The sequence below is a fragment of the Trematomus bernacchii genome, unplaced genomic scaffold (assembly GCF_902827165.1).
Source record: "Trematomus bernacchii unplaced genomic scaffold, fTreBer1.1, whole genome shotgun sequence".
NCBI lineage: Eukaryota > Metazoa > Chordata > Actinopteri > Perciformes > Nototheniidae > Trematomus > Trematomus bernacchii.
In genome coordinates, this window is record NW_022988043.1 from 227,031 (window position 1) to 253,547 (window position 26,517).

A 26,517-nucleotide genomic window follows, 5' to 3' on the forward strand; every position below is an offset into this window, starting at 1 on the left:
ACTGAAGGGAGATGAGACTTTTTATGTGTTGCTCGAATGTGTGTTGCTGTTTGTTACCAGTTGTTGTTGTTGTGGTGGTTTGTTGTGGTGATATAGGACTTCAAGTATCATTTATTGTCATTATGCAGCACAGTGTTGCACAACAAAACAGAAGTAGTAGTGCATTTTGGAAATGCCTTTTTTAAATGTGCAACAGTATGATAACATACAACAAACAACAGTGAATTATCTGGGCAGATTATGTGGCCAGCATCTTTTCAAAAAAATTAAACATCACATTTTTACCACTGGAGTCCTGCACTCTGTCCGGACGTCCGCCCATCAAGTACAAAACTGTAGCAAAGTTCATGGGACCGTCGTTTTGTATTCTTCAACATACATGTAATGGTACAGAAGCTGGGAGTTGTGCTGTAGGAGGCTCTGCTGTCCAGGGTGCTGAAGTAGAGAGATTGTTTGCTGGAGACAGCCAGTGAAATGTATAGAGGCTGGATTCAACTGACTGTAACTGTAAATGTATACCCATAGGCAATGTATAGGCCCTTAGGTATTTGGCACATGGATGTTGGTTATTTAACCCAGCCAGCTCAAACCAAAGCTCAAGCCAATACTGATACTGATATTTTTTCTGTATGACTTATGTATGATAAAGAAGACTGTTAGCCTTACAGTAGAACCTCCTGCTGACAAGATGGTCTGAAAATGATTTTGACAGAGACAACAAGAAAAAATATGGGAACGATGTCGGGGATAAATGACTCAAATATTCTTGAGTTGTCAATTATGGTATTGAAGACATGACTTGGAGATAATTGTTTCAGCAAATTGGGATATTGGAAATACTTATACAAAGCCATGACTTTCTGCTCAAAAGCTCCTGAAGTTGCATGTTAACAGAGGCTGGATGCTTTTGTTCTCATTTTATTTGCACTCCATCAGAGCTGCATTCGTTGCCATGTTGCCTTTTCCCTGAAGAGCAGCACTTGTTGGTGGGAAGGGATCTGTTATATTTGAAAGGTCAAAAGGGAAAGCGTTGGTAATTAAGCAGTTTTTGGATCTTTGTCTGGAGTTGTGGTAGATGACTGAGAGAGCAGCAATCTGTTCTCCAGGTTATACAAACTCCAAGCTGCCAGTGTGGTCATGAGCACTGTGTATGTGCAGAGGGGTCAGTTAGTTGGCCAAGAGTACCCATTACCAAACTTGTTTGTTTGTGTCCACGTGCAATACTGAATATGAAAGAGATACAACATCTGTCTGTGCGTCTTCTAGCGTGTGTGTATTTGTATTGCAAATCACTATGTATTTGCAGCGTTTCTATCCTTGTGTGTGTGTGCACCAGCTTACTGACAGCGAGCCTGGCAATAACTGAGTTGTGTTGGCAGTCTACCTGAGTAAGCACAGATGCCTGTCTTCAGCAGTGACCAGACACCACCTCACAAGGTGATCTCATCATTAACACAAAGTCTGCCCTCTGTGAGGGCAGCTGAGGCTGACTGAGCAAAGCGAGTGATTCTACAAACTTTTACTGCCACATCATGTGATGTGCCTCAGCTGAGGGACTAAAGGACTTATTTTGCCCTCTCAGTTTGTGTGTGAAAAGGCTTGTGGAAAATATTGTGGCACAGGGATAAGTGTGTCGCCTGGCTGCATGGTAACAAAGAGTAGCTTAATACTGATAGTCGTTGTTTGTGCAGTGTTATTGTCATGTGAACAGTGCCCATGTGTTTCTGATAGACTGAAGACAATTCAATGAATTGTTTACCAAATGTTTATAAGTAGATCTTGTAAGGCGTGCCGACCACAGATGTCACAAAACAATGCACAGAACCACCATCAGTGCTTTGTCATGATTAGGGTTGCAAAGGGGCAGAACATGTATGGGAATTAATGGGAATTAATGGGAACTAACTGGGAATTGAGGGTAATGTAATCTAATTGTATCATATCCAAGCATAAATATAAACATTTTGTTTTGTCATAAGAAAACATCCATGCAAAATGATACAATTAAAAAACATGACATTTCAACAGATTTATTTGTAAGTAGAACAGAAGAAGTTTTAATTATTTTATTGAACAATCATTTGTTTCATTGGAGAACAAAAACATGAATGTTGAGTTAAATATTACTCATCCCCCCAACCCCACTCATTCAAAAATGAACAAAAATGCACCCCCCATCCAAATATCCCCACAAGAAATCATCTGTGCATGTGATGGAGGAATGCACAGTGCCTGTAGGGGGTGTGGTCTCAATAGCCATGCAGTAAGCAGTGTGCTATGTGCATGTGATGGAGGAATGGCATGGATATTCAAGTGTTCTTGAATGGCATCTGTTTGTTTTAGTCAAGATTATGCTAATGTACTTTCCCCAACTATATTTAAGTTTCCTATGAAGAGCCCACCTTCAATTTAGAAAATTCCCAGTTTATTCCCGTTTATTCCGATAAATTCCCGTTAATTCCCATGGAAAGTTTCCATCTTTTAAAATTCCCGGAATTGTGCAACCCTAGTCATGATAAAGCATCTGTTAACATTAATTTGCCATCATTTTCTGAATTGATCCTTGAAGGAAGAGTTTTACGTTTAGGGAGATACACTTTATTACCATTTTGAGACCCATGACTTCCTGGAGTCTCGGCTTGTTGCATCATAGTAACTGGACCCGCCCAATTAATTGTTGTTTGTTTGTTGTAGCTCTTGTACAGAGCCAGGATAGCTGCCTCCTCTTCTGTTTCCGTCTGAGCTCTGAGTTCCCTGGGTGTTAAACAGGTGTCCTTCTGCAGAGCTCAGCTAGTTCAAGTGTTCTTGGTGCAAACAACAATCTGTATCACCATTTGTGGGAAACCGAATAGGGGGACAAGGGGCAAAGTGAAACATAGAGGGAAAGAGAGGAATATTGAGAGAGAGAATGGAGAGAAGTTTGTATACCAAATGATTTCATGTTTTGTGCAAATAATCTTTTCCTTTTCTTTGCTTGTACATTATGCAACCAATGGTAAACAATTGAGGCTCAACAGGAACAAGCTGTTCATTTTAGGATTCACTGTGGCTCTGTTCCTTTTGCCACCTGGCCTAAGCATAATAACACATTTGTCAAAAACAAAGCCCTGTGGCTCACTCTCCAAGGTTAAAAACATGTACAAAAAGGGATGACGGTGAATGAGAGAGATGAAGTTAATTTACCAAAATGAAGGGTTTTTATTTGGGTCAGTCTTCATCAGTGACACGCTACTCTACAGACACATTATATTGACAGTCAGTCCCATCAGGTTTTTCCTCACACCAACCCTTAATTTTCTTAAAAAGAAGTGCATTAACCTAAATCATTTTCTTTAAAAGATGATTAATAATTAAAATGAGTTCAATGAATTGGAGCTTTAATAACCTTTTTTTAGGTGTGTTCTGTAAAGTAGTTTAAGGCCAATATCTTATAAAAAAGGTGAATCATGTCCAGCAAGACAACATCTTGTTTATTTATCTAACTAATAAATGAACAAGGTCAAGGCAATCAGAGGCAAAACCGTGTAGGTGGATGATGATATTGTCTGCTACTGTACAAAGGGAATTGAACACTGCTTCTGTGTTAGTGTTCAAATGAATAGCAGGCAACTGCCGACAACTGAAATCACTTTATCTGTGAGTCTGTGGACCTCTAGTGGATGTTGTAACATTAATCATTCTATACATGTTTTGATTTAATTCTCCTCTTATATTTTACAGTAAGTAGTAGATTGTGAGGATGATGGATGGATTCATATTTTATATCCTACATGCATGGGCATACAACTACAGTATGATATATGCCATAAATGCTGTTGGCATGATGAATCTCAAATAAGCTTCGGATGGCTGTTTGTGTGAATGTTTATAGCTCCTGATGGGCAGGTGACACTTTGTATTGCAGCCCCTGCCACCAGTGTATGAATGTATGTATGAATTGAGGAGTGCTGAGTTGTGTTTAAAAGCCCTGTGAGTGGTTAAAAAAGGAAAATAAAATTGTAGTAGAATATCAACAGGTCAAAGCTGTTAACATTGTTGAATGACTTGGCAATGTCTATGTTCAAAAGGCCTCTTCATATTTGGTTTTCACATCAATTTAGAATATAAATCTTTGAATAGTGGTTTGGATAAAGCTCAGACATTAATATGTTCGAGAAAGATTTATGTGCAGTGTTTCGCAATGTTTGTTTATTTCAATTTCTTTTTTAAATAATGTTTCTGTGGGAATACTCGTAATACTGTGAAAGTTTTGTTGCTGTGCTAACCATATATTTATCATTTTAAATCACAATGGTTTTAGTCACAAATGATACAATTGTTAGACTCTCTCTTTGAAATGTTTGTCTCAAAGGCTAATCCGAGATTACCCTGACTGATCATTTAATTTAATTAGAAAAATGGTGGAGTTCCCCCATGAAATTAGTTTTTTAATTTGTTGGGTGTTTTTCCACTCACAATTAAAAAAACATCTCTTTTATGTGATGTGTGTAACAGTGCGACAATCTTTGATACAATATCAAACCATGACCTTTACTTTCAGATGATTGGCAAATAAATTGTCACAATTTGCCCCTTTTCATTTATTTTCTTTGCAGTTGACCTGGTTATACTACCACAAGATACTCAGTCTCCTGCCATACCAGTTGTGCCTGACCATCCCACCCCCTCCATAGCCGATGGTGAGCCCATCCTGCAGAGTGGAGACCCAGATTTTGCCTCCCAAGCAGCAGTAACCATCACTCCAACGGTTAGCTTTATAAATGGTAGACATGAAATCACACTGGAGCCACACAGCCAGATAGAAGAAGAGGCCAAAGGTACCCAGATTATGACAAATGTGACAACTCTGGGAGCAAGTGATGAAATAACCACAGTGTTTGATTATACCGATCTCCCTGTTGATAGCTCCAATGAATCTATAGAGGAGCAGACGACAATGCTGACCTCTACAGAGATCCTAAATGAGTATGAAACTGATATAATCCCAATAGTCGAATCGACACCTCCTCAGATACTCCCTGGGGTAGATGAACTCACTACAAAAGGCCCAACACAGAATGACACAACCTCTGTTCCAGCCTCAACAATGGAGAACACAGAATCGAAAAGTGCACTAAAAGTTGAAGCTGGCCCAGCTGTCACATACGACACAGAGAGGATGTATAATATCACAGCTACCTCTGCTGACTTTGTTCCTACAGTAACACCAGCTGCATCACACATCACCACAGTAACTAAAGAAACCCAAACCACGAAGGCTGATATGAGAACCACGTCTGTCGTCACCACATCTGCACAAGAAGAGGTAGGCGAGTCAGGGAGGACTCCGCTGTATGTGAAAAGTGACTCATACGTGACTCAGACAGAGAAGCCTAAGGACCAATCCCCTGTTACTTCTTTAACTGAACTTTACACAGTCAGAGATAAAGCAGAAACCACAGAGGAGACAAAGAGCACATCTGCCCCTCCAGCTGCTGAAGACAGCACACAGTCTACATTACAGACTGTGTACACTCCCTTCTCCGATGACGCTGATGAGACAACACTAACATCAACAACTAGTGACTCACAGAGTTCCACTCCAGATGTGGAAGGAGAGAAAGAGACCCAAATCCCAAAAGAATTTGCCTTCAGCACAACAGCTCCTTTAGTATCAAGTAGTTTAACCACTCATAAACAGACAGCCAAGACTGAGATAACACCAGCTATAGATGTACGCAGCACTGAGTCATCAGCATCTGTACCATCTACCCTGGCTGAAAATGTAGAGCGTACAGTCACGAGTCAGGGAGGAAGTACAGCCAGCCAAATGTCTTCAGTCTCATCAGCAGAGAAAGCTACAACTGATGCAATGTCTACACCAGAGGAGGAGGGGTCGGGGGTTCAAACAGTGCAGTTGACAACTGGCTCACCATCAGAAACATCTGCAGGGACAGCAATATCAGGCATTACACATAGAGATCAAGCTACAGGGGAGAGTGAATTAACATCACAAACAGAAACAGCAGGCAAAGATATAACATCTGTTTATTCCACTGGTGAGTTAAAGAAAATGTCAACACCCACCACTATGCATGAAGAGTTGAAACAGGATGAGACAACAACTCCTTCCTCACATAAATCCATTGCAACCACTGCTTCGACTTTATACAGTGCTATTGAAATGATCAAGACAACAATGGTATCTTTCACTGGATATTTCGATTACTCAACACAAAGTGCATCACCAATGACTGAATTACTTGGGGAAACAGTGACTAGTGTGACGGATGAGCACACTTCATCACCTGTGGTGACTTCTATTTCTCCAGTCATTAGCACTGTTAAACCAAATCAGTCTCTTTCAACTGCGGCCTCTACAGCCAAAATCTCAAGCGTAACTGTGGACATAAAACAGACACAAACTCTAACAGTGACCCCAATAAGTAGCATTAGGGAAACAGGTTCATCACATCCCAGCACTGCTCAACAGATTACTGATGACCAAACCTCTGGTATGACATCAAGTGGAGCAAGTGCAGCAGTAGAGAAACCAGTATCAGGAACCACACAATATGAGACAGCTCATACTTCAACAACGGCATCTTCTGCTTTAACCACCGAGATACCAACATCAGTATCACAAGAAATGTCAGAAATCAAAACCACCGAAAGTAAATCAGTCACTTCAGAAATTAGCTCTATTTTCACCCCCACAGATGAGGTGACTTTAGAGGGCCAGACAATATCACCTGATGCTTCAAAGAGTGACATTACAGAAATAACTGTAAAACCGTCAGAGGTAATATTAAGGACTACTGTTTCTCATGACACCAATGGGACCCAAACTCCCTCTTCTGCATTAAACACAGGTGGCGTAGTGACTGGGAAACTAACAGAAAAACTATCCAGTTCACAGGATCCCACAGTTAGTAGCATCACTGACAAAGTTACCATCCCACTGCACACTTCAAAAGCACAGGTTGGCTCTGGAGGTCAAACAACTACATCTTCTGTGTACAGCACTGAAAAACCAACAGAAATGTATGAAGGGACACAAAAAACAGGAGCATCACTACAACCAAGCACATTTACTCCTACTGGTACAACAGAAACAATTTCCTTACCTCCTTTAACACAAGAAGAAAGATTAGGCACACAGACAACTGAAAGATCAAGTGAGGAGTTGGTCACTTTGTTTAGCACTGAGACACCATCAGCAAAGGTCACAAGTCAGACAGAAAAGTTAAGAGACACTACAATGACTGACAAAATCATAGAAAGTTCTGTATTCACTACAACAGATGCCAATGGGTCGGGTGACACAATCCCAGACATGTCTACTCATACATCTTTTGTTTCAGAAACATCATCTCTATACAGCACTGGGACACCAAAGGCAGAAATGTCACCGAAAACAACAAAAACTGTTGAAACCTTTGAGTCAAAAACAATGTCACCTTCAGAAGACCCATCAGTTTTCTCTGATTCTGATATGACAGTAATGAGCGCAGAAACAACGCCTCCAAGTTTGGCCTCTGTTATATCTTCTACTGTTTCAGACATTGAGAAGGAAGATATTGGCACTGCATTATCAATGGTAGAATCAAATCCCTCCTCCAGTGGAGATACCATCAAACACCAAGTCACTGAAGATTTCACAGAAAAGTCAATCATCACAGCAACTACTGTTTCTTCATTGTTGAGCACAGAGTCCCCATCAGTGACAGCATTGGAAGAAACTGACACAATCAATACTTCAAAAACAGCTGTTACTAAAGCTTCATCACTATTCAGTACTGAGACACCAACTTCAGAAACACAGGAGACTGTAACAAGTCAAACTGAAAAAATATCAGCTACACCAGAGACAAGTTCTACAACAACTGATGAAGAAAGCTCAGGAGACAAAACCCAAGATATGTTCCCTCAGACCTTCTCTGTCACAGCTAAATCAACTCCATACAGCACTGAGGTACCAACAGTAAAATCTCCTGTTACAATTTCTGCTGTTTCAGGCATTGAGGATAGAGAGATAAGTGGTGAAACTACAATGGTGGACTCAATTCCTACCTCAATTGGATCAACCCTTAAACCGGAAACATCATCATTGCTTATTCCCACAGGAACAGAGGGTTCTGGAGACATCACTGGTGATTTTGCCCACGAGTCAACCATCAGAGCAACTACTTTCTCTTCATTGTCGAGTACAAAGTCACCATCAGTGACAGCATCGCATGAAACTGAAACAAGTGACACTTTGAAAACAGCTATTACCAGAGCTTCATCATTATACAGTACTGAGAAACCAACATCGGGGTCAGCTAAAACTCAAGATGCTGTTACGACAAGTCTAACAAGTAAAACATCAGCTACACCAGAGACAAGTCCTACTTTCCCAACAACAGATGAAGAAAGCACAAGGGACCAAACCCAAGACATGTTCACTAGTACCTTCTCTGTCACGTCTAAATCGTCTCTCTACAGCACTGAGGCACCAACTTCAGGATCTGTTTTTACATCTTCTGCTGTTTCAGACATTGATAAGAAAGACATTAGTGGTGAAACTACAAAGGCAGAGTATATTCTTACATCCACTGGATCAACAATGAAACCTGAAACATCATCGTTTTTCATTACCACAGATACAGAGAGTTCTGGAGACAGCACTGAAGATTTCACAGAAAAGTCAATCATCACAGCAACTACTGTTTCTTCATTGTTGAGCAAAGTGTCCCCATCAGTGACAGCATTGGAAGAAACTGACACAATCAATACTTCAAAAACAGCTGTTACTAAAGCTTCATCACTATTCAGTACTGAGACACCAACTTCAGAAACACAGGAGACTGTAACAAGTCAAACTGAAAAAATATCAGCTACACCAGAGACAAGTTCTACAACAACCGATGAAGAAAGCTCAGGAGACCAAACCCAATACATGTTCCCTCAGACCTCCTCGGTCACAGCTAAATTAACTCCATACAGCACTGAGGTACCAACAGTAAAATCTCCTGTTACAATTTCTGCTGTTTCAGGCATTGAGGATCGAGAGATAAGTGGTGAAACTACAACGGTGGACTCAATTCCTACCTCAATTGGATCAACCCTTAAACCGGAAACATCATCATTGCTTATTCCCACAGGAACAGAGGGTTCTGGAGACATCACTGATGATTTTGCCCACGAGTCAACCATCAGAGCAACTACTTTCTCTTCATTGTCGAGTACAAAGTCACCATCAGTGACAGCATCGCATGAAACTGAAACAAGGGACACTTTGAAAACAGCTATTACCAGAGCTTCATCATTATACAGTACTGAGAAACCAACATCGGGGTCAGCTAAAACTCAAGATGCTGTTACGACAAGTCTAACAAGTAAAACATCAGCTACACCAGAGACAAGACCTACTTTCCCAACAACAGATGAAGAAAGCACAAGGGACCAAACCCAAGACATGTTCACTAGTACCTTCTCTGTCACGTCTAAATCGTCTCTCTACAGCACTGAGGCACCAACTTCAGGATCTGTTTTTACATCTTCTGCTGTTTCAGACATTGATAAGAAAGACATTAGTGGTGAAACTACAAAGGCAGAGTATATTCTTACATCCACTGGATCAACAATGAAACCTGAAACATCATCGTTTTTCATTACCACAGATACAGAGAGTTCTGGAGACAGCACTGAAGATTTCACAGAAAAGTCAATCATCACAGCAACTACTGTTTCTTCATTGTTGAGCAAAGTGTCCCCATCAGTGACAGCATTGGAAGAAACTGACACAATCAATACTTCAAAAACAGCTGTTACTAAAGCTTCATCACTATTCAGTACTGAGACACCAACTTCAGAAACACAGGAGACTGTAACAAGTCAAACTGAAAAAATATCAGCTACACCAGAGACAAGTTCTACAACAACCGATGAAGAAAGCTCAGGAGACCAAACCCAATACATGTTCCCTCAGACCTCCTCTGTCACAGCTAAATTAACTCCATACAGCACTGAGGTACCAACAGTAAAATCTCCTGTTACAATTTCTGCTGTTTCAGGCATTGAGGATAGAGAGATAAGTGGTGAAACTACAACGGTGGACTCAATTCCTACCTCAATTGGATCAACCCTTAAACCGGAAACATCATCATTGCTTATTCCCACAGGAACAGAGGGTTCTGGAGACATCACTGATGATTTTGCCCACGAGTCAACCATCAGAGCAACTACTTTCTCTTCATTGTCGAGTACAAAGTCACCATCAGTGACAGCATCGCATGAAACTGAAACAAGTGACACTTTGAAAACAGCTATTACCAGAGCTTCATCATTATACAGTACTGAGAAACCAACATCGGGGTCAGCTAAAACTCAAGATGCTGTTACGAAAAGTCTAACAAGTAAAACATCAGCTACACCAGAGACAAGTCCTACTTTCCCAACAATAGATGAAGAAAGCACAAGGGACCAAACCCAAGACATGTTCACTAGTATCTTCTCTGTCACAGCTAAATCGTCTCTCTACAGCACTGAGGCACCAACTTCAGGATCTGTTTTTACATCTTCTGCTGTTTCAGACATTGATAAGAAAGACATTAGTGGTGAAACTACAAAGGCAGAGTATATTCTTACATCCACTGGATCAACAATGAAACCTGAAACATCATGGTTTTTCATTACCACAGATACAGAGAGTTCTGGAGACAGCACTGACGATTTCACAGAAAAGTCAATCATCACAGCAACTACTGTTTCTTCATTGTTGAGCACAGAGTCCTCATCAGTGACAGCATTGGAAGAAACTGACACAATCAATACTTCAAAAACAGCTGTTACTAAAGCTTCATCACTATTCAGTACTGAGACACCAACTTCAGAAACACAGGAGACTGTAACAAGTCAAACTGAAAAAATATCAGCTACACCAGAGACAAGTTCTACAACAACCGATGAAGAAAGCTCAGGAGACAAAACCCAAGATATGTTCCCTCAGACCTTCTCTGTCACAGCTAAATCAACTCCATACAGCACTGAGGTACCAACAGTAAAATCTCCTGTTACAATTTCTGCTGTTTCAGGCATTGAGGATAGAGAGATAAGTGGTGAAACTACAACGGTGGACTCAATTCCTACAAGTGAATCAACCATGAAAGTTGAAACAGCATCGTTCCCAATTACCAGAGATATGGAGAGTTCTGGAGACAGCACTGACACATTCACAGAAGACTCAGTCATCATAGCAACTACTGTTTCTTCATTCTTGAGTACACAGTCAACATCAGTGATAGCATCGCAAGAAACTGAAACAATCAATACTTCAAAAACAGTTGTCACTAAAGAATCATCACTGTATAGTACTGAGAAAACAACTTCAGTGTCAACTGGAACACAGGAGACTGTGACCACAAGTGAGACACCGAAAGCATCAATAACACCAGAGACAAGTTCTACTTTTGCAACAACCGATGAAGAAAGTTCTGTTGACCAAACCCAAGAAGGGTTCACTCAAACCTTCTCTGTCACAGCTAAATCAACACTATACAGCACTGACGCATCAAAAGCCACATCTCATGATACCTCATCTGTTGTTTCAGACATGGAGGATCAATACATAAGCACAACAGCCCCTTTAGTTTCTAGTACTTCAACCGTTACTAAACAGACAGAGAAGACTGATATAACACCAGCACTTGTGACTGCTGATATGTCTATACCAAAGGTAGAGAGTGTAATGGTTCAAACCTTAAATAGTTACACAACTGGCCCAACGTTGCATACTACTGCAGAGACTGCAACATCAAACGCTATAAATACAACAGATCAAGCTCCATGGGAGAGTCAACTAACATCACAAACAGTGAAATCAATAGGCACAGATAAAACAAATGTTCCTTCAACTTCAACACCCACAACTATGCATGAAGAGTTGAAACAGGATGATACAACCACTCCTTCCTCACATGAATCCATTGCAACCACTGCATTCCCTTTATACAGTGCTATTGAACTGATTAAGACAACAATGGCGTCCTTCACCGAATATTTCAGACATTACTCAACACACAGTGTATCAACTATGGAACAAGTTGATGTAACTTATCTGGCTACATCATCTGCCTCAAGCATTAAGGATGAAGACATTAGCAGTGAAACTACAAAGGCTGATTCAGTTCTTACCTCAATTGGTTCAACCCTTAAACCGGAAACATCATCATTGCTTATTCCCACAGGAACAGAGGGTTCTGGAGACATCACTGATGATTTTGCCCAAGTGTCAACCATCAGAGCAACTACTTTCTCTTCATTGTCGAGTACAAAGTCACCATCAGTGACAGCATCGCATGAAACTGAAACAAGTGACACTTTGAAAACAGCTATTACCAGAGCTTCATCATTATACAGTACTGAGAAACCAACATCGGGGTCAGCTAAAACTCAAGATACTGTTACGACAAGTCTAACAAGTAAAACATCATCTACACCAGAGACAAGTCCTACTTTCCCAACATTAGAGGAAGAGAGCTCAGTAGAGCAAACTACTAAAATGTCCAGCAAAGACACTACGGTTCCTACATCTTCTTCGTTGTTTAGCACTGAGAAATCAACTATTCTTTCCATTGGGGAACAAGCCAGTGCTACCACAGCTCAGACACAGAAGTCCTCAGTCTCTGCAATAACTGATAAGACGGAACTAAGTGCCATGGTCACTAAAGCAGCTGAAGATGGCTCAGGTGACCAAACATCTGAAATATACACTGATATCTCTTCTGTCATAAATTTCACAAAACTGCCATCATTTACAGGAGAACCTTCCATTTCTCCATCCTCTGATGAGACACTCACAAGCTCAATGACAATGTCTCCAAGTTGGGCATCTGTTATATCCTCTGTTACGGAAATTGAAGATGATTCTATCAGCAGTATATCTTCAATGGTGGAGTCCATTCCTTCATTCAGTGGACCAACCATAGGCCCTGGAACTGCATCATTGGCACTTCAACCTACCACTCAAGCTGAAAAGTCTGGAGACAGCAGTGTAGATTTCACCGCAGAGTCCTTACTTCTGGCAACCACTCTGTCCTCAATGTTAAACACTGAAACTCCATCAGTGACTGTCACAAGTCAAACAGAAAGATTATCAGCTACACCAGAGACAAAATCTACTCTCTCAAAAACAGATGAAGATGGCTCAGGTGACCAAACCCAAGACATTTTCACGCAGTCTTCCTCTGTCACGTCTAAATCCTCTCTGTTTAGCACTGAGGCACCAACTGCAACATCTCCGGTTACATCATCTGCTGTTTCAGACAGTAAGGATCAAGACATTAGCAGTGAAACTACAACGGTGGACTCAATTCCTACCTCAATTGGATCAACCCTTAAACCGGAAACATCATCATTGCTTATTCTCACAGGAACAGAGGGTTCTGGAGACATCACTGATGATTTTGCCCAAGAGTCAACCATCAGAGCAACTACTTTCTCTTCATTGTCGAGTACAAAGTCACCATCAGTGACAGCATCGCATGAAACTGAAACAAGTGACACTTTGAAAACAGCTATTACCAGAGCTTCATCATTATACAGTACCGAGAAACCAACATCAGGCTCAGCTAAAACTCAAGATGCTGTTACGACAAGTCTAACAAGAAAAACATCATCTAGACCAGAGACAAGTTCTACTTTTCCAACATTAGAGGAAGAGAGCTCAGTAGAGCAAACTACTAAAATGTCCAGCAAAGACACTACGGTTCCTACATCTTCTTCGTTGTTTAGCACTGAGAAATCAACTATTCTTTCCATTGGGGAACAAGCCAGTGCTACCACAGCTCAGACACAGAAGTCCTCAGTCTCTGCAATAACTGATAAGACGGAACTAAGTGCCATGGTCACTAAAGCAGCTGAAGATGGCTCAGGTGACCAAACATCTGAAATATACACTGATATCTCTTCTGTCATAAATTTCACAAAACTGCCATCATTTACAGGAGAACCTTCCATTTCTCCATCCTCTGATGAGACACTCACAAGCTCAATGACAATGTCTCCAAGTTGGGCATCTGTTATATCCTCTGTTACGGAAATTGAAGATGATTCGATCAGCAGTATATCTTCAATGGTGGAGTCCATTCCTTCATTCAGTGGACCAACCATAGGCCCTGGAACTGCATCATTGGCACTTCAACCTACCACTCAAGCTGAAAAGTCTGGAGACAGCAGTGTAGATTTCACCGCAGAGTCCTTACTTCTGGCAACCACTCTGTCCTCAATGTTAAACACTGAAACTCCATCAGTGACTGTCACAAGTCAAACAGAAAGATTATCAGCTACACCAGAGACAAGTTCTACTCTCTCAAAAACAGATGAAGATGGCTCAGGTGACCAAACCCAAGACATTTTCACGCAGTCTTCCTCTGTCACGTCTAAATCCTCTCTGTTTAGCACTGAGGCACCAACTGCAACATCTCCGGTTACATCATCTGCTGTTTCAGACAGTAAGGATCAAGACATTAGCAGTGAAACTACAACGGTGGACTCAATTCCTACCTCAATTGGATCAACCCTTAAACCGGAAACATCATCATTGCTTATTCCCACAGGAACAGAGGGTTCTGGAGACATCACTGATGATTTTGCCCAAGAGTCAACCATCGGAGCAACTGCTTTCTCTTCATTGTCGAGTACAAAGTCACCATCAGTGACAGCATCGCATGAAACTGAAACAAGTGACACTTTGAAAACAGCTATTACCAGAGCTTCATCATTATACAGTACCGAGAAACCAACATCAGGCTCAGCTAAAACTCAACATGCTGTTACGACAAGTCTAACAAGTAAAACATCAGCTAGACCAGAGACAAGTTCTACTTTTCCAACATTAGAGGAAGAGAGCTCAGTAGAGCAAATTACTAAAATGTCCAGCAAAGACACTACGGTTCCGACATCTTCTTCGTTGTTTAGCACTGAGAAATCAACTATTCTTTCCATTGGGGAACAAGCCAGTGCTACCACAGCTCAGACACAGAAGTCCTCAGTCTCTGCAATAACTGATAAGACGGAACTAAGTGCCATGGTCACTAAAGCAGCTGAAGATGACTCAGGTGACCAAACATCTGAAATATACACTGATATCTCTTCTGTCATAAATTTCACAAAACTGCCATCATTTACAGGAGAACCTTCCATTTCTCCATCCTCTGATGAGACACTCACAAGCTCAATGACAATGTCTCCAAGTTGGGCATCTGTTATATCCTCTGTTACGGAAATTGAAGATGATTCTATCAGCAGTATATCTTCAATGGTGGAGTCCATTCCTTCATTCAGTGGACCAACCATAGGCCCTGGAACTGCATCATTGGCACTTCAACCTACCACTCAAGCTGAAAAGTCTGGAGACAGCAGTGTAGATTTCACCGCAGAGTCCTTACTTCTGGCAACCACTCTGTCCTCAATGTTAAACACTGAAACTCCATCAGTGACTGTCACAAGTCAAACAGAAAGATTATCAGCTACACCAGAGACAAGTTCTACTCTCTCAAAAACAGATGAAGATGGCTCAGGTGACCAAACCCAAGACATTTTCACGCAGTCTTCCTCTGTCACGTCTAAATCCTCTCTGTTTAGCACTGAGGCACCAACTGCAACATCTCCGGTTACATCATCTGCTGTTTCAGACAGTAAGGATCAAGACATTAGCAGTGAAACTACAACGGTGGACTCAATTCCTACCTCAATTGGATCAACCCTTAAACCGGAAACATCATCATTGCTTATTCCCACAGGAACAGAGGGTTCTGGAGACATCACTGATGATTTTGCCCAAGAGTCAACCATCGGAGCAACTGCTTTCTCTTCATTGTCGAGTACAAAGTCACCATCAGTGACAGCATCGCATGAAACTGAAACAAGTGACACTTTGAAAACAGCTATTACCAGAGCTTCATCATTATACAGTACCGAGAAACCAACATCAGGCTCAGCTAAAACTCAACATGCTGTTACGACAAGTCTAACAAGTAAAACATCAGCTAGACCAGAGACAAGTTCTACTTTTCCAACATTAGAGGAAGAGAGCTCAGTAGAGCAAATTACTAAAATGTCCAGCAAAGACACTACGGTTCCGACATCTTCTTCGTTGTTTAGCACTGAGAAATCAACTATTCTTTCCATTGGGGAACAAGCCAGTGCTACCACAGCTCAGACACAGAAGTCCTCAGTCTCTGCAATAACTGATAAGACGGAACTAAGTGCCATGGTCACTAAAGCAGCTGAAGATGACTCAGGTGACCAAACATCTGAAATATACACTGATATCTCTTCTGTCATAAATTTCACAAAACTGCCATCATTTACAGGAGAACCTTCCATTTCTCCATCCTCTGATGAGACACTCACAAGCTCAATGACAATGTCTCCAAGTTGGGCATCTGTTATATCCTCTGTTACGGAAATTGAAGATGATTCTATCAGCAGTATATCTTCAATGGTGGAGTCCATTCCTTCATTCAGTGGACCAACCATAGGCCCTGGAACTGCATCATTGGCACTTCAACCTACCACTCAAGCTGAAAAGTCTGGAGACAGCAGTGTAGATTTCACCGCAGAGTCCTTACTTCTGGCAACCACTCTGTCCTCAATGTTAAACACTGAAACTCCATCAGTGACTGTCACAAGTCAAACAGAAAGATTATCAGCTACACCAGAGACAAGTTCTACTCTCTCAAAAACAGATGAAGATGGCTCAGGTGACCAAACCCAAGACATTTTCACGCAGTCTTCCTCTGTCACGTCTAAATCCTCTCTGTTTAGCACTGAGGCACCAACTGCAACATCTCCGGTTACATCATCTGCTGTTTCAGACAGTAAGGATCAAGACATTAGCAGTGAAACTACAACGGTGGACTCAATTCCTACCTCAATTGGATCAACCCTTAAACCGGAAACATCATCATTGCTTATTCTCACAGGAACAGAGGGTTCTGGAGACATCACTGATGATTTTGCCCAAGAGTCAACCATCAGAGCAACTACTTTCTCTTCATTGTCGAGTACAAAGTCACCATCAGTGACAGCATCGCATGAAACTGAAACAAGTGACACTTTGAAAACAGCTATTACCAGAGCTTCATCATTATACAGTACCGAGAAACCAACATCAGGCTCAGCTAAAACTCAAGATGCTGTTACGACAAGTCTAACAAGAAAAACATCATCTAGACCAGAGACAAGTTCTACTTTTCCAACATTAGAGGAAGAGAGCTCAGTAGAGCAAACTACTAAAATGTCCAGCAAAGACACTACGGTTCCTACATCTTCTTCGTTGTTTAGCACTGAGAAATCAACTATTCTTTCCATTGGGGAACAAGCCAGTGCTACCACAGCTCAGACACAGAAGTCCTCAGTCTCTGCAATAACTGATAAGACGGAACTAAGTGCCATGGTCACTAAAGCAGCTGAAGATGGCTCAGGTGACCAAACATCTGAAATATACACTGATATCTCTTCTGTCATAAATTTCACAAAACTGCCATCATTTACAGGAGAACCTTCCATTTCTCCATCCTCTGATGAGACACTCACAAGCTCAATGACAATGTCTCCAAGTTGGGCATCTGTTATATCCTCTGTTACGGAAATTGAAGATGATTCGATCAGCAGTATATCTTCAATGGTGGAGTCCATTCCTTCATTCAGTGGACCAACCATAGGCCCTGGAACTGCATCATTGGCACTTCAACCTACCACTCAAGCTGAAAAGTCTGGAGACAGCAGTGTAGATTTCACCGCAGAGTCCTTACTTCTGGCAACCACTCTGTCCTCAATGTTAAACACTGAAACTCCATCAGTGACTGTCACAAGTCAAACAGAAAGATTATCAGCTACACCAGAGACAAGTTCTACTCTCTCAAAAACAGATGAAGATGGCTCAGGTGACCAAACCCAAGACATTTTCACGCAGTCTTCCTCTGTCACGTCTAAATCCTCTCTGTTTAGCACTGAGGCACCAACTGCAACATCTCCGGTTACATCATCTGCTGTTTCAGACAGTAAGGATCAAGACATTAGCAGTGAAACTACAACGGTGGACTCAATTCCTACCTCAATTGGATCAACCCTTAAACCGGAAACATCATCATTGCTTATTCCCACAGGAACAGAGGGTTCTGGAGACATCACTGATGATTTTGCCCAAGAGTCAACCATCGGAGCAACTGCTTTCTCTTCATTGTCGAGTACAAAGTCACCATCAGTGACAGCATCGCATGAAACTGAAACAAGTGACACTTTGAAAACAGCTATTACCAGAGCTTCATCATTATACAGTACCGAGAAACCAACATCAGGCTCAGCTAAAACTCAAGATGCTGTTACGACAAGTCTAACAAGTAAAACATCAGCTAGACCAGAGACAAGTTCTACTTTTCCAACATTAGAGGAAGAGAGCTCAGTAGAGCAAATTACTAAAATGTCCAGCAAAGACACTACGGTTCCGACATCTTCTTCGTTGTTTAGCACTGAGAAATCAACTATTCTTTCCATTGGGGAACAAGCCAGTGCTACCACAGCTCAGACACAGAAGTCCTCAGTCTCTGCAATAACTGATAAGACGGAACTAAGTGCCATGGTCACTAAAGCAGCTGAAGATGACTCAGGTGACCAAACATCTGAAATATACACTGATATCTCTTCTGTCATAAATTTCACAAAACTGCCATCATTTACAGGAGAACCTTCCATTTCTCCATCCTCTGATGAGACACTCACAAGCTCAATGACAATGTCTCCAAGTTGGGCATCTGTTATATCCTCTGTTACGGAAATTGAAGATGATTCTATCAGCAGTATATCTTCAATGGTGGAGTCCATTCCTTCATTCAGTGGACCAACCATAGGCCCTGGAACTGCATCATTGGCACTTCAACCTACCACTCAAGCTGAAAAGTCTGGAGACAGCAGTGTAGATTTCACCGCAGAGTCCTTACTTCTGGCAACCACTCTGTCCTCAATGTTAAACACTGAAACTCCATCAGTGACTGTCACAAGTCAAACAGAAAGATTATCAGCTACACCAGAGACAAGTTCTACTCTCTCAAAAACAGATGAAGATGGCTCAGGTGACCAAACCCAAGACATTTTCACGCAGTCTTCCTCTGTCACGTCTAAATCCTCTCTGTTTAGCACTGAGGCACCAACTGCAACATCTCCGGTTACATCATCTGCTGTTTCAGACAGTAAGGATCAAGACATTAGCAGTGAAACTACAACGGTGGACTCAATTCCTATCTCAATTGGATCAACCCTTAAACCGGAAACATCATCATTGCTTATTCCCACAGGAACAGAGGGTTCTGGAGACATCACTGATGATTTTGCCCAAGAGTCAACCATCAGAGCAACTGCTTTCTCTTCATTGTCAAGTACAAAGTCACCATCAGTGACAGCATCGCATGAAACTGAAACAAGTGACACTTTGAAAACAGCTATTACCAGAGCTTCATCATTATACAGTACCGAGAAACCAACATCAGGCTCAGCTAAAACTCAAGATGCTGTTACGACCAGTCTAACAAGTAAAACATCAGCTAGACCAGAGACAAGTTCTACTTTCCCAACATTAGAGGAAGAGAGCTCAGTAGAGCAAACTACTAAAATGTCCAGCAAAGACACTACGGTTCCTACATCTTCTTCGTTGTTTAGCACTGAGAAATCAACTATTCTTTCCATTGGGGAACACGCCAGTGCTACCACAGCTCAGACACAGAAGTCCTCAGTCTCTGCAATAACTAATAAGACGGAACTAAGTGCCATGGTCACTAAAGCAGCTGAAGATGGCTCAGGTGACCAAACATCTGAAATGTACACTGATATCTCTTCTGTCATAAATTTCACAAAACTGCCATCATTTACAGGAGAACCTTCCATTTCTCCATCCTCTGATGAGACACTCACAAGCTCAATGACAATGTCTCCAAGTTGGGCATCTGTTATATCCTCTGTTACGGAAATTGAAGATGATTCTATCAGCAGTATATCTACAATGGTGCAGTCCATTCCTTCATTCAGTGGACCAACCATAGGCCCTGGAACTGCATCATTGGCACTTCAACCTACCACTCAAGATGAAAAGTCTGGAGACAGCAGTGTAGATTTCACCGCAGAGTCCTTACTTCTGGCAACCACTCTGTCCTCAATGTTAAACACTGAAACTCCATCAGTGACTGTCACAAGTCAAACAGAAAGATTATCAGCTACACCAGAGACAAGTTCTACTCTCTCAAAAACAGATGAAGATGGCTCAGGTGACCAAACCCAAGACATTTTCACGCAGTCTTCCTCTGTCACGTCTAAATCCTCTCTGTTTAGCACTGAGGCACCAACTGCAACATCTCCGGTTACATCATCTGCTGTTTCAGACAGTAAGGATCAAGACATTAGCAGTGAAACTACAACGGTGGACTCAATTCCTACCTCAATTGGATCAACCCTTAAACCGGAAACATCATCATTGCTTATTCCCACAGGAACAGAGGGTTCTGGAGACATCACTGATGATTTTGCCCAAGAGTCAACCATCAGAGCAACTGCTTTCTCTTCATTGTCAAGTACAAAGTCACCATCAGTGACAGCATCGCATGAAACTGAAACAAGTGACACTTTGAAAACAGCTATTACCAGAGCTTCATCATTATACAGTACAGAGAAACCAACATCAGGCTCAGCTAAAACTCAAGATGCTGTTACGACCAGTCTAACAAGTAAAACATCAGCTAGACCAGAGACAAGTTCTACTTTCCCAACATTAGAGGAAGAGAGCTCAGTAGAGCAAACTACTAAAATGTCCAGCAAAGACACTACGGTTCCTACATCTTCTTCGTTGTTTAGCACTGAGAAATCAACTATTCTTTCCATTGGGGAACACGCCAGTGCTACCACAGCTCAGACACAGAAGTCCTCAGTCTCTGCAATAACTAATAAGACGGAACTAAGTGCCATGGTCACTAAAGCAGCTGAAGATGGCTCAGGTGACCAAACATCTGAAATGTACACTGATATCTCTTCTGTCATAAATTTCACAAAACTGCCATCATTTACAGGAGAACCTTCCATTTCTCCATCCTCTGATGAGACACTCACAAGCTCAATGACAATGTCTCCAAGTTGGGCATCTGTTATATCCTCTGTTACGGAAATTGAAGATGATTCTATCAGCAGTATATCTACAATGGTGGAGTCCATTCCTTCATTCAGTGGACCAACCATAGGCCCTGGAACTGCATCATTGGCACTTCAACCTACCACTCAAGATGAAAAGTCTGGAGACAGCAGTGTAGATTTCACCGCAGAGTCCTTACTTCTGGCAACCACTCTGTCCTCAATGTTAAACACTGAAACTCCATCAGTGACTGTCACAAGTCAAACAGAAAGATTATCAGCTACACCAGAGACAAGTTCTACTCTCTCAAAAACAGATGAAGATGGCTCAGGTGACCAAACCCAAGACATTTTCACGCAGTCTTCCTCTGTCACGTCTAAATCCTCTCTGTTTAGCACTGAGGCACCAACTGCAACATCTCCGGTTACATCATCTGCTGTTTCAGACAGTAAGGATCAAGACATTAGCAGTGAAACTACAACGGTGGACTCAATTCCTACCTCAATTGGATCAACCCTTAAACCGGAAACATCATCATTGCTTATTCCCACAGGAACAGAGGGTTCTGGAGACATCACTGATGATTTTGCCCAAGAGTCAACCATCAGAGCAACTGCTTTCTCTTCATTGTCGAGTACAAAGTCACCATCAGTGACAGCATCGCATGAAACTGAAACAAGTGACACTTTGAAAACAGCTATTACCAGAGCTTCATCATTATACAGTACCGAGAAACCAACATCAGGCTCAGCTAAAACTCAAGATGCTGTTATGACCAGTCTAACAAGTAAAACATCAGCTACACCAGAGACAAGTTCTACTTTCCCAACATTAGAGGAAGAGAGCTCAGTAGAGCAAACTACTAAAATGTCCAGCAAAGACACTACGGTTCCTACATCTTCTTCGTTGTTTAGCACTGAGAAATCAACTATTCTTTCCATTGGGGAACAAGCCAGTGCTACCACAGCTCAGACACAGAAGTCCTCAGTCTCTGCAATAACTGATAAGACGGAACTAAGTGCCATGGTCACTAAAGCAGCTGAAGATGGCTCAGGTGACCAAACATCTGAAATGTACACTGATATCTCTTCTGTCATAAATTTCACAAAACTGCCATCATTTACAGGAGAACCTTCCATTTCTCCATCCTCTGATGAGACACTCACAAGCTCAATGACAATGTCTCCAAGTTGGGCATCTGTTATATCCTCTGTTACGGAAATTGAAGATGATTCTATCAGCAGTATATCTACAATGGTGGAGTCCATTCCTTCATTCAGTGGACCAACCATAGGCCCTGGAACTGCATCATTGGCACTTCAACCTACCACTCAAGATGAAAAGTCTGGAGACAGCAGTGTAGATTTCACCGCAGAGTCCTTACTTCTGGCAACCACTCTGTCCTCAATGTTAAACACTGAAACTCCATCAGTGACTGTCACAAGTCAAACAGAAAGATTATCAGCTACACCAGAGACAAGTTCTACTCTCTCAAAAACAGATGAAGATGGCTCAGGTGACCAAACCCAAGACATTTTCACGCAGTCTTCCTCTGTCACGTCTAAATCCTCTCTGTTTAGCACTGAGGCACCAACTGCAACATCTCCAGTTACATCATCTGCTGTTTCAGACAGTAAGGATCAAGACATTAGCAGTGAAACTACAACGGTGGACTCAATTCCTACCTCAATTGGATCAACCCTTAAACCGGAAACATCATCATTGCTTATTCCCACAGGAACAGAGGGTTCTGGAGACATCACTGATGATGTTGCCCAAGAGTCAACCATCAGAGCAACTGCTTTCTCTTCATTGTCGAGTACAAAGTCACCATCAGTGACAGCATCGCATGAAACTGAAACAAGTGACACTTTGAAAACAGCTATTACCAGAGCTTCATCATTATACAGTACCGAGAAACCAACATCAGGCTCAGCTAAAACTCAAGATGCTGTTACGACCAGTCTAACAAGTAAAACATCAGCTAGACCAGAGACAAGTTCTACTTTCCCAACATTAGAGGAAGAGAGCTCAGTAGAGCAAACTACTAAAATGACCAGCAAAGACACTACGGTTCCTACATCTTCTTCGTTGTTTAGCACTGATAAATCAACTATTCTTTCCATTGGGGAACAAGCCAGTGCTACCACAGCTCAGACACAGAAGTCCTCAGTCTCTGCAATAACTGATAAGATGGAACAAAGTGCCATGGTCGCTAAAGCAGCTGAAGATGGCTCAGGTGACCAAACATCTGAAATGTACACTGATATCTCTTCTGTCATAAATTTCACAAAACTGCCATCATTTACAGGAGAACCTTCCATTTCTCCATCCTCTGATGAGACACTCACAAGCTCAATGACAATGTCTCCAAGTTGGGCATCTGTTATATCCTCTGTTACGGAAATTGAAGATGATTCTATCAGCAGTATATTTACAATGGTGGGGTCCATTCCTTCATTCAGTGGACCAACCATAGGCCCTGGAATTGCATCATTGGCACTTCAACCTACCACTCAAGATGAAAAGTCTGGAGACAGCAGTGTAGATTTCACCGCAGAGTCCTTACTTCTGGCAACCACTCTGTCCTCAATGTTAAACACTGAAACTCCATCAGTGACTGTCACAAGTCAAACAGAAAGATTATCAGCTACACCAGAGACAAGTTCTACTCTCTCAAAAACAGATGAAGATGGCTCAGGTGACCAAACCCAAGACATTTTCACGCAGTCTTCCTCTGTCACGTCTAAATCCTCTCTGTTTAGCACTGAGGCACCAACTGCAACATCTCCGGTTATATCATCTGCTGTTTCAGACAGTAAGGATCAAGACATTAGCAGTGAAACTACAACGGTGGACTCAATTCCTACCTCAATTGGATCAACCCTTAAACCGGAAACATCATCATTGCTTATTCCCACAGGAACAGAGGGTTCTGGAGACATCACTGATGATGTTGCCCAAGAGTCAACCATCAGAGCAACTGCTTTCTCTTCATTGTCGAGTACAAAGTCACCATCAGTGACAGCATCCCATGAAACTGAAACAAGTGACACTTTGAAAACAGCTATTACCAGAGCTTCATCATTATACAGTACCGAGAAACCAACATCAGGCTCAGCTAAAACTCAAGATGCTGTTACGACCAGTCTAACAAGTAAAACATCAGCTAGACCAGAGACAAGTTCTACTTTCCCAACATTAGAGGAAGAGAGCTCAGTAGAGCAAACTACTAAAATGTCCAGCAAAGACACTACGGTTCCTACATCTTCTTCGTTGTTTAGCACTGAGAAATCAACTATTCTTTCCATTGGGGAACAAGCCAGTGCTACCACAGCTCAGACACAGAAGTCCTCAGTCTCTGCAATAACTGATAAGACGGAACTAAGTGCCATGGTCACTAAAGCAGCTGAAGATGGCTCAGGTGACCAAACATCTGAAATGTACACTGATATCTCTTCTGTCATAAATTTCACAAAACTGCCATCATTTACAGGAGAACCTTCCATTTCTCCAACCTCTGATGAGACACTCACAAGCTCAATGACAATGTCTCCAAGTTGGGCATCTGTTATATCCTCTGTTACGGAAATTGAAGATGATTCTATCAGCAGTATATCTACAATGGTGGAGTCCATTCCTTCATTCAGTGGACCAACCATAGGCCCTGGAACTGCATCATTGGCACTTCAACCTACCACTCAAGATGAAAAGTCTGGAGACAGCAGTGTAGATTTCACCGCAGAGTCCTTACTTCTGGCAACCACTCTGTCTTCAATGTTAAACACTGAAACTCCATCAGTGACTGTCACAAGTCAAACAGAAAGATTATCAGCTACACCAGAGACAAGTTCTACTCTCTCAAAAACAGATGAAGATGGCTCAGGTGACCAAACCCAAGACATTTTCACGCAGTCTTCCTCTGTCACGTCTAAATCCTCTCTGTTTAGCACTGAGGCACCAACAGCAACATCTCCGGTTACATCATCTGCTGTTTCAGACAGTAAGGATCAAGACATTAGCAGTGAAACTACAACGGTGGACTCAATTCCTACCTCAATTGGATCAACCCTTAAACCGGAAACATCATCATTGCTTATTCCCACAGGAACAGAGGGTTCTGGAGACATCACTGATGATTTTGCCCAAGAGTCAACCATCAGAGCAACTGCTTTCTCTTCATTGTCGAGTACAAAGTCACCATCAGTGACAGCATCGCATGAAACTGAAACAAGTGACACTTTGAAAACAGCTATTACCAGAGCTTCATCATTATACAGTACCGAGAAACCAACATCAGGCTCAGCTAAAACTCAAGATGCTGTTACGACCATTCTAACAAGTAAAACATCAGCTAGACCAGAGACAAGTTCTACTTTCCCAACATTAGAGGAAGAGAGCTCAGTAGGGCAAACTACTAAAATGTCCAGCAAAGACACTACGGTTCCTACATCTTCTTCGTTGTTTAGCACTGAGAAATCAACTATTCTTTCCATTGGGGAACAAGCCAGTGCTACCACAGCTCAGACACAGAAGTCCTCAGTCTCTGCAATAACTGATAAGACGGAACAAAGTGCCATGGTCACTAAAGCAGCTGAAGATGGCTCAGGTGACCAAACATCTGAAATGTACACTGATATCTCTTCTGTCATAAATTTCACAAAACTGCCATCATTTACAGGAGAACCTTCCATTTCTCCATCCTCTGATGAGACACTCACAAGCTCAATGACAATGTCTCCAAGTTGGGCATCTGTTATATCCTCTGTTACGGAAATTGAAGATGATTCTATCAGCAGTATATCTACAATGGTGGAGTCCATTCCTTCATTCAGTGGACCAACCATAGGCCCTGGAACTGCATCATTGGCACTTCAACCTACCACTCAAGATGAAAAGTCTGGAGACAGCAGTGTAGATTTCACCGCAGAGTCCTTACTTCTGGCAACCACTCTGTCTTCAATGTTAAACACTGAAACTCCATCAGTGACTGTCACAAGTCAAACAGAAAGATTATCAGCTACACCAGAGACAAGTTCTACTCTCTCAAAAACAGATGAAGATGGCTCAGGTGACCAAACCCAAGACATTTTCACGCAGTCTTCCTCTGTCACGTCTAAATCCTCTCTGTTTAGCACTGAGGCACCAACAGCAACATCTCCGGTTACATCATCTGCTGTTTCAGACAGTAAGGATCAAGACATTAGCAGTGAAACTACAACGGTGGACTCAATTCCTACCTCAATTGGATCAACCCTTAAACCGGAAACATCATCATTGCTTATTCCCACAGGAACAGAGGGTTCTGGAGACATCACTGATGATTTTGCCCAAGAGTCAACCATCAGAGCAACTGCTTTCTCTTCATTGTCGAGTACAAA

General features: G+C 41.9%; 1 protein-coding gene across 1 annotated transcript in view; it reads left to right on the plus strand.

Moving 5' to 3' along the window:
- The window catches only part of LOC117472541 (versican core protein-like), a 52,785-nt gene that overhangs the window by 10,113 nt on the left and 16,155 nt on the right, over positions 1–26,517 (plus strand). The window contains exon 6 of the mRNA XM_034117803.1: positions 1,161–1,166. Within this exon, the coding sequence (XP_033973694.1) occupies positions 1,161–1,166 (6 nt within the window). The remainder of the gene's footprint in view (positions 1–1,160; positions 1,167–26,517) is intronic.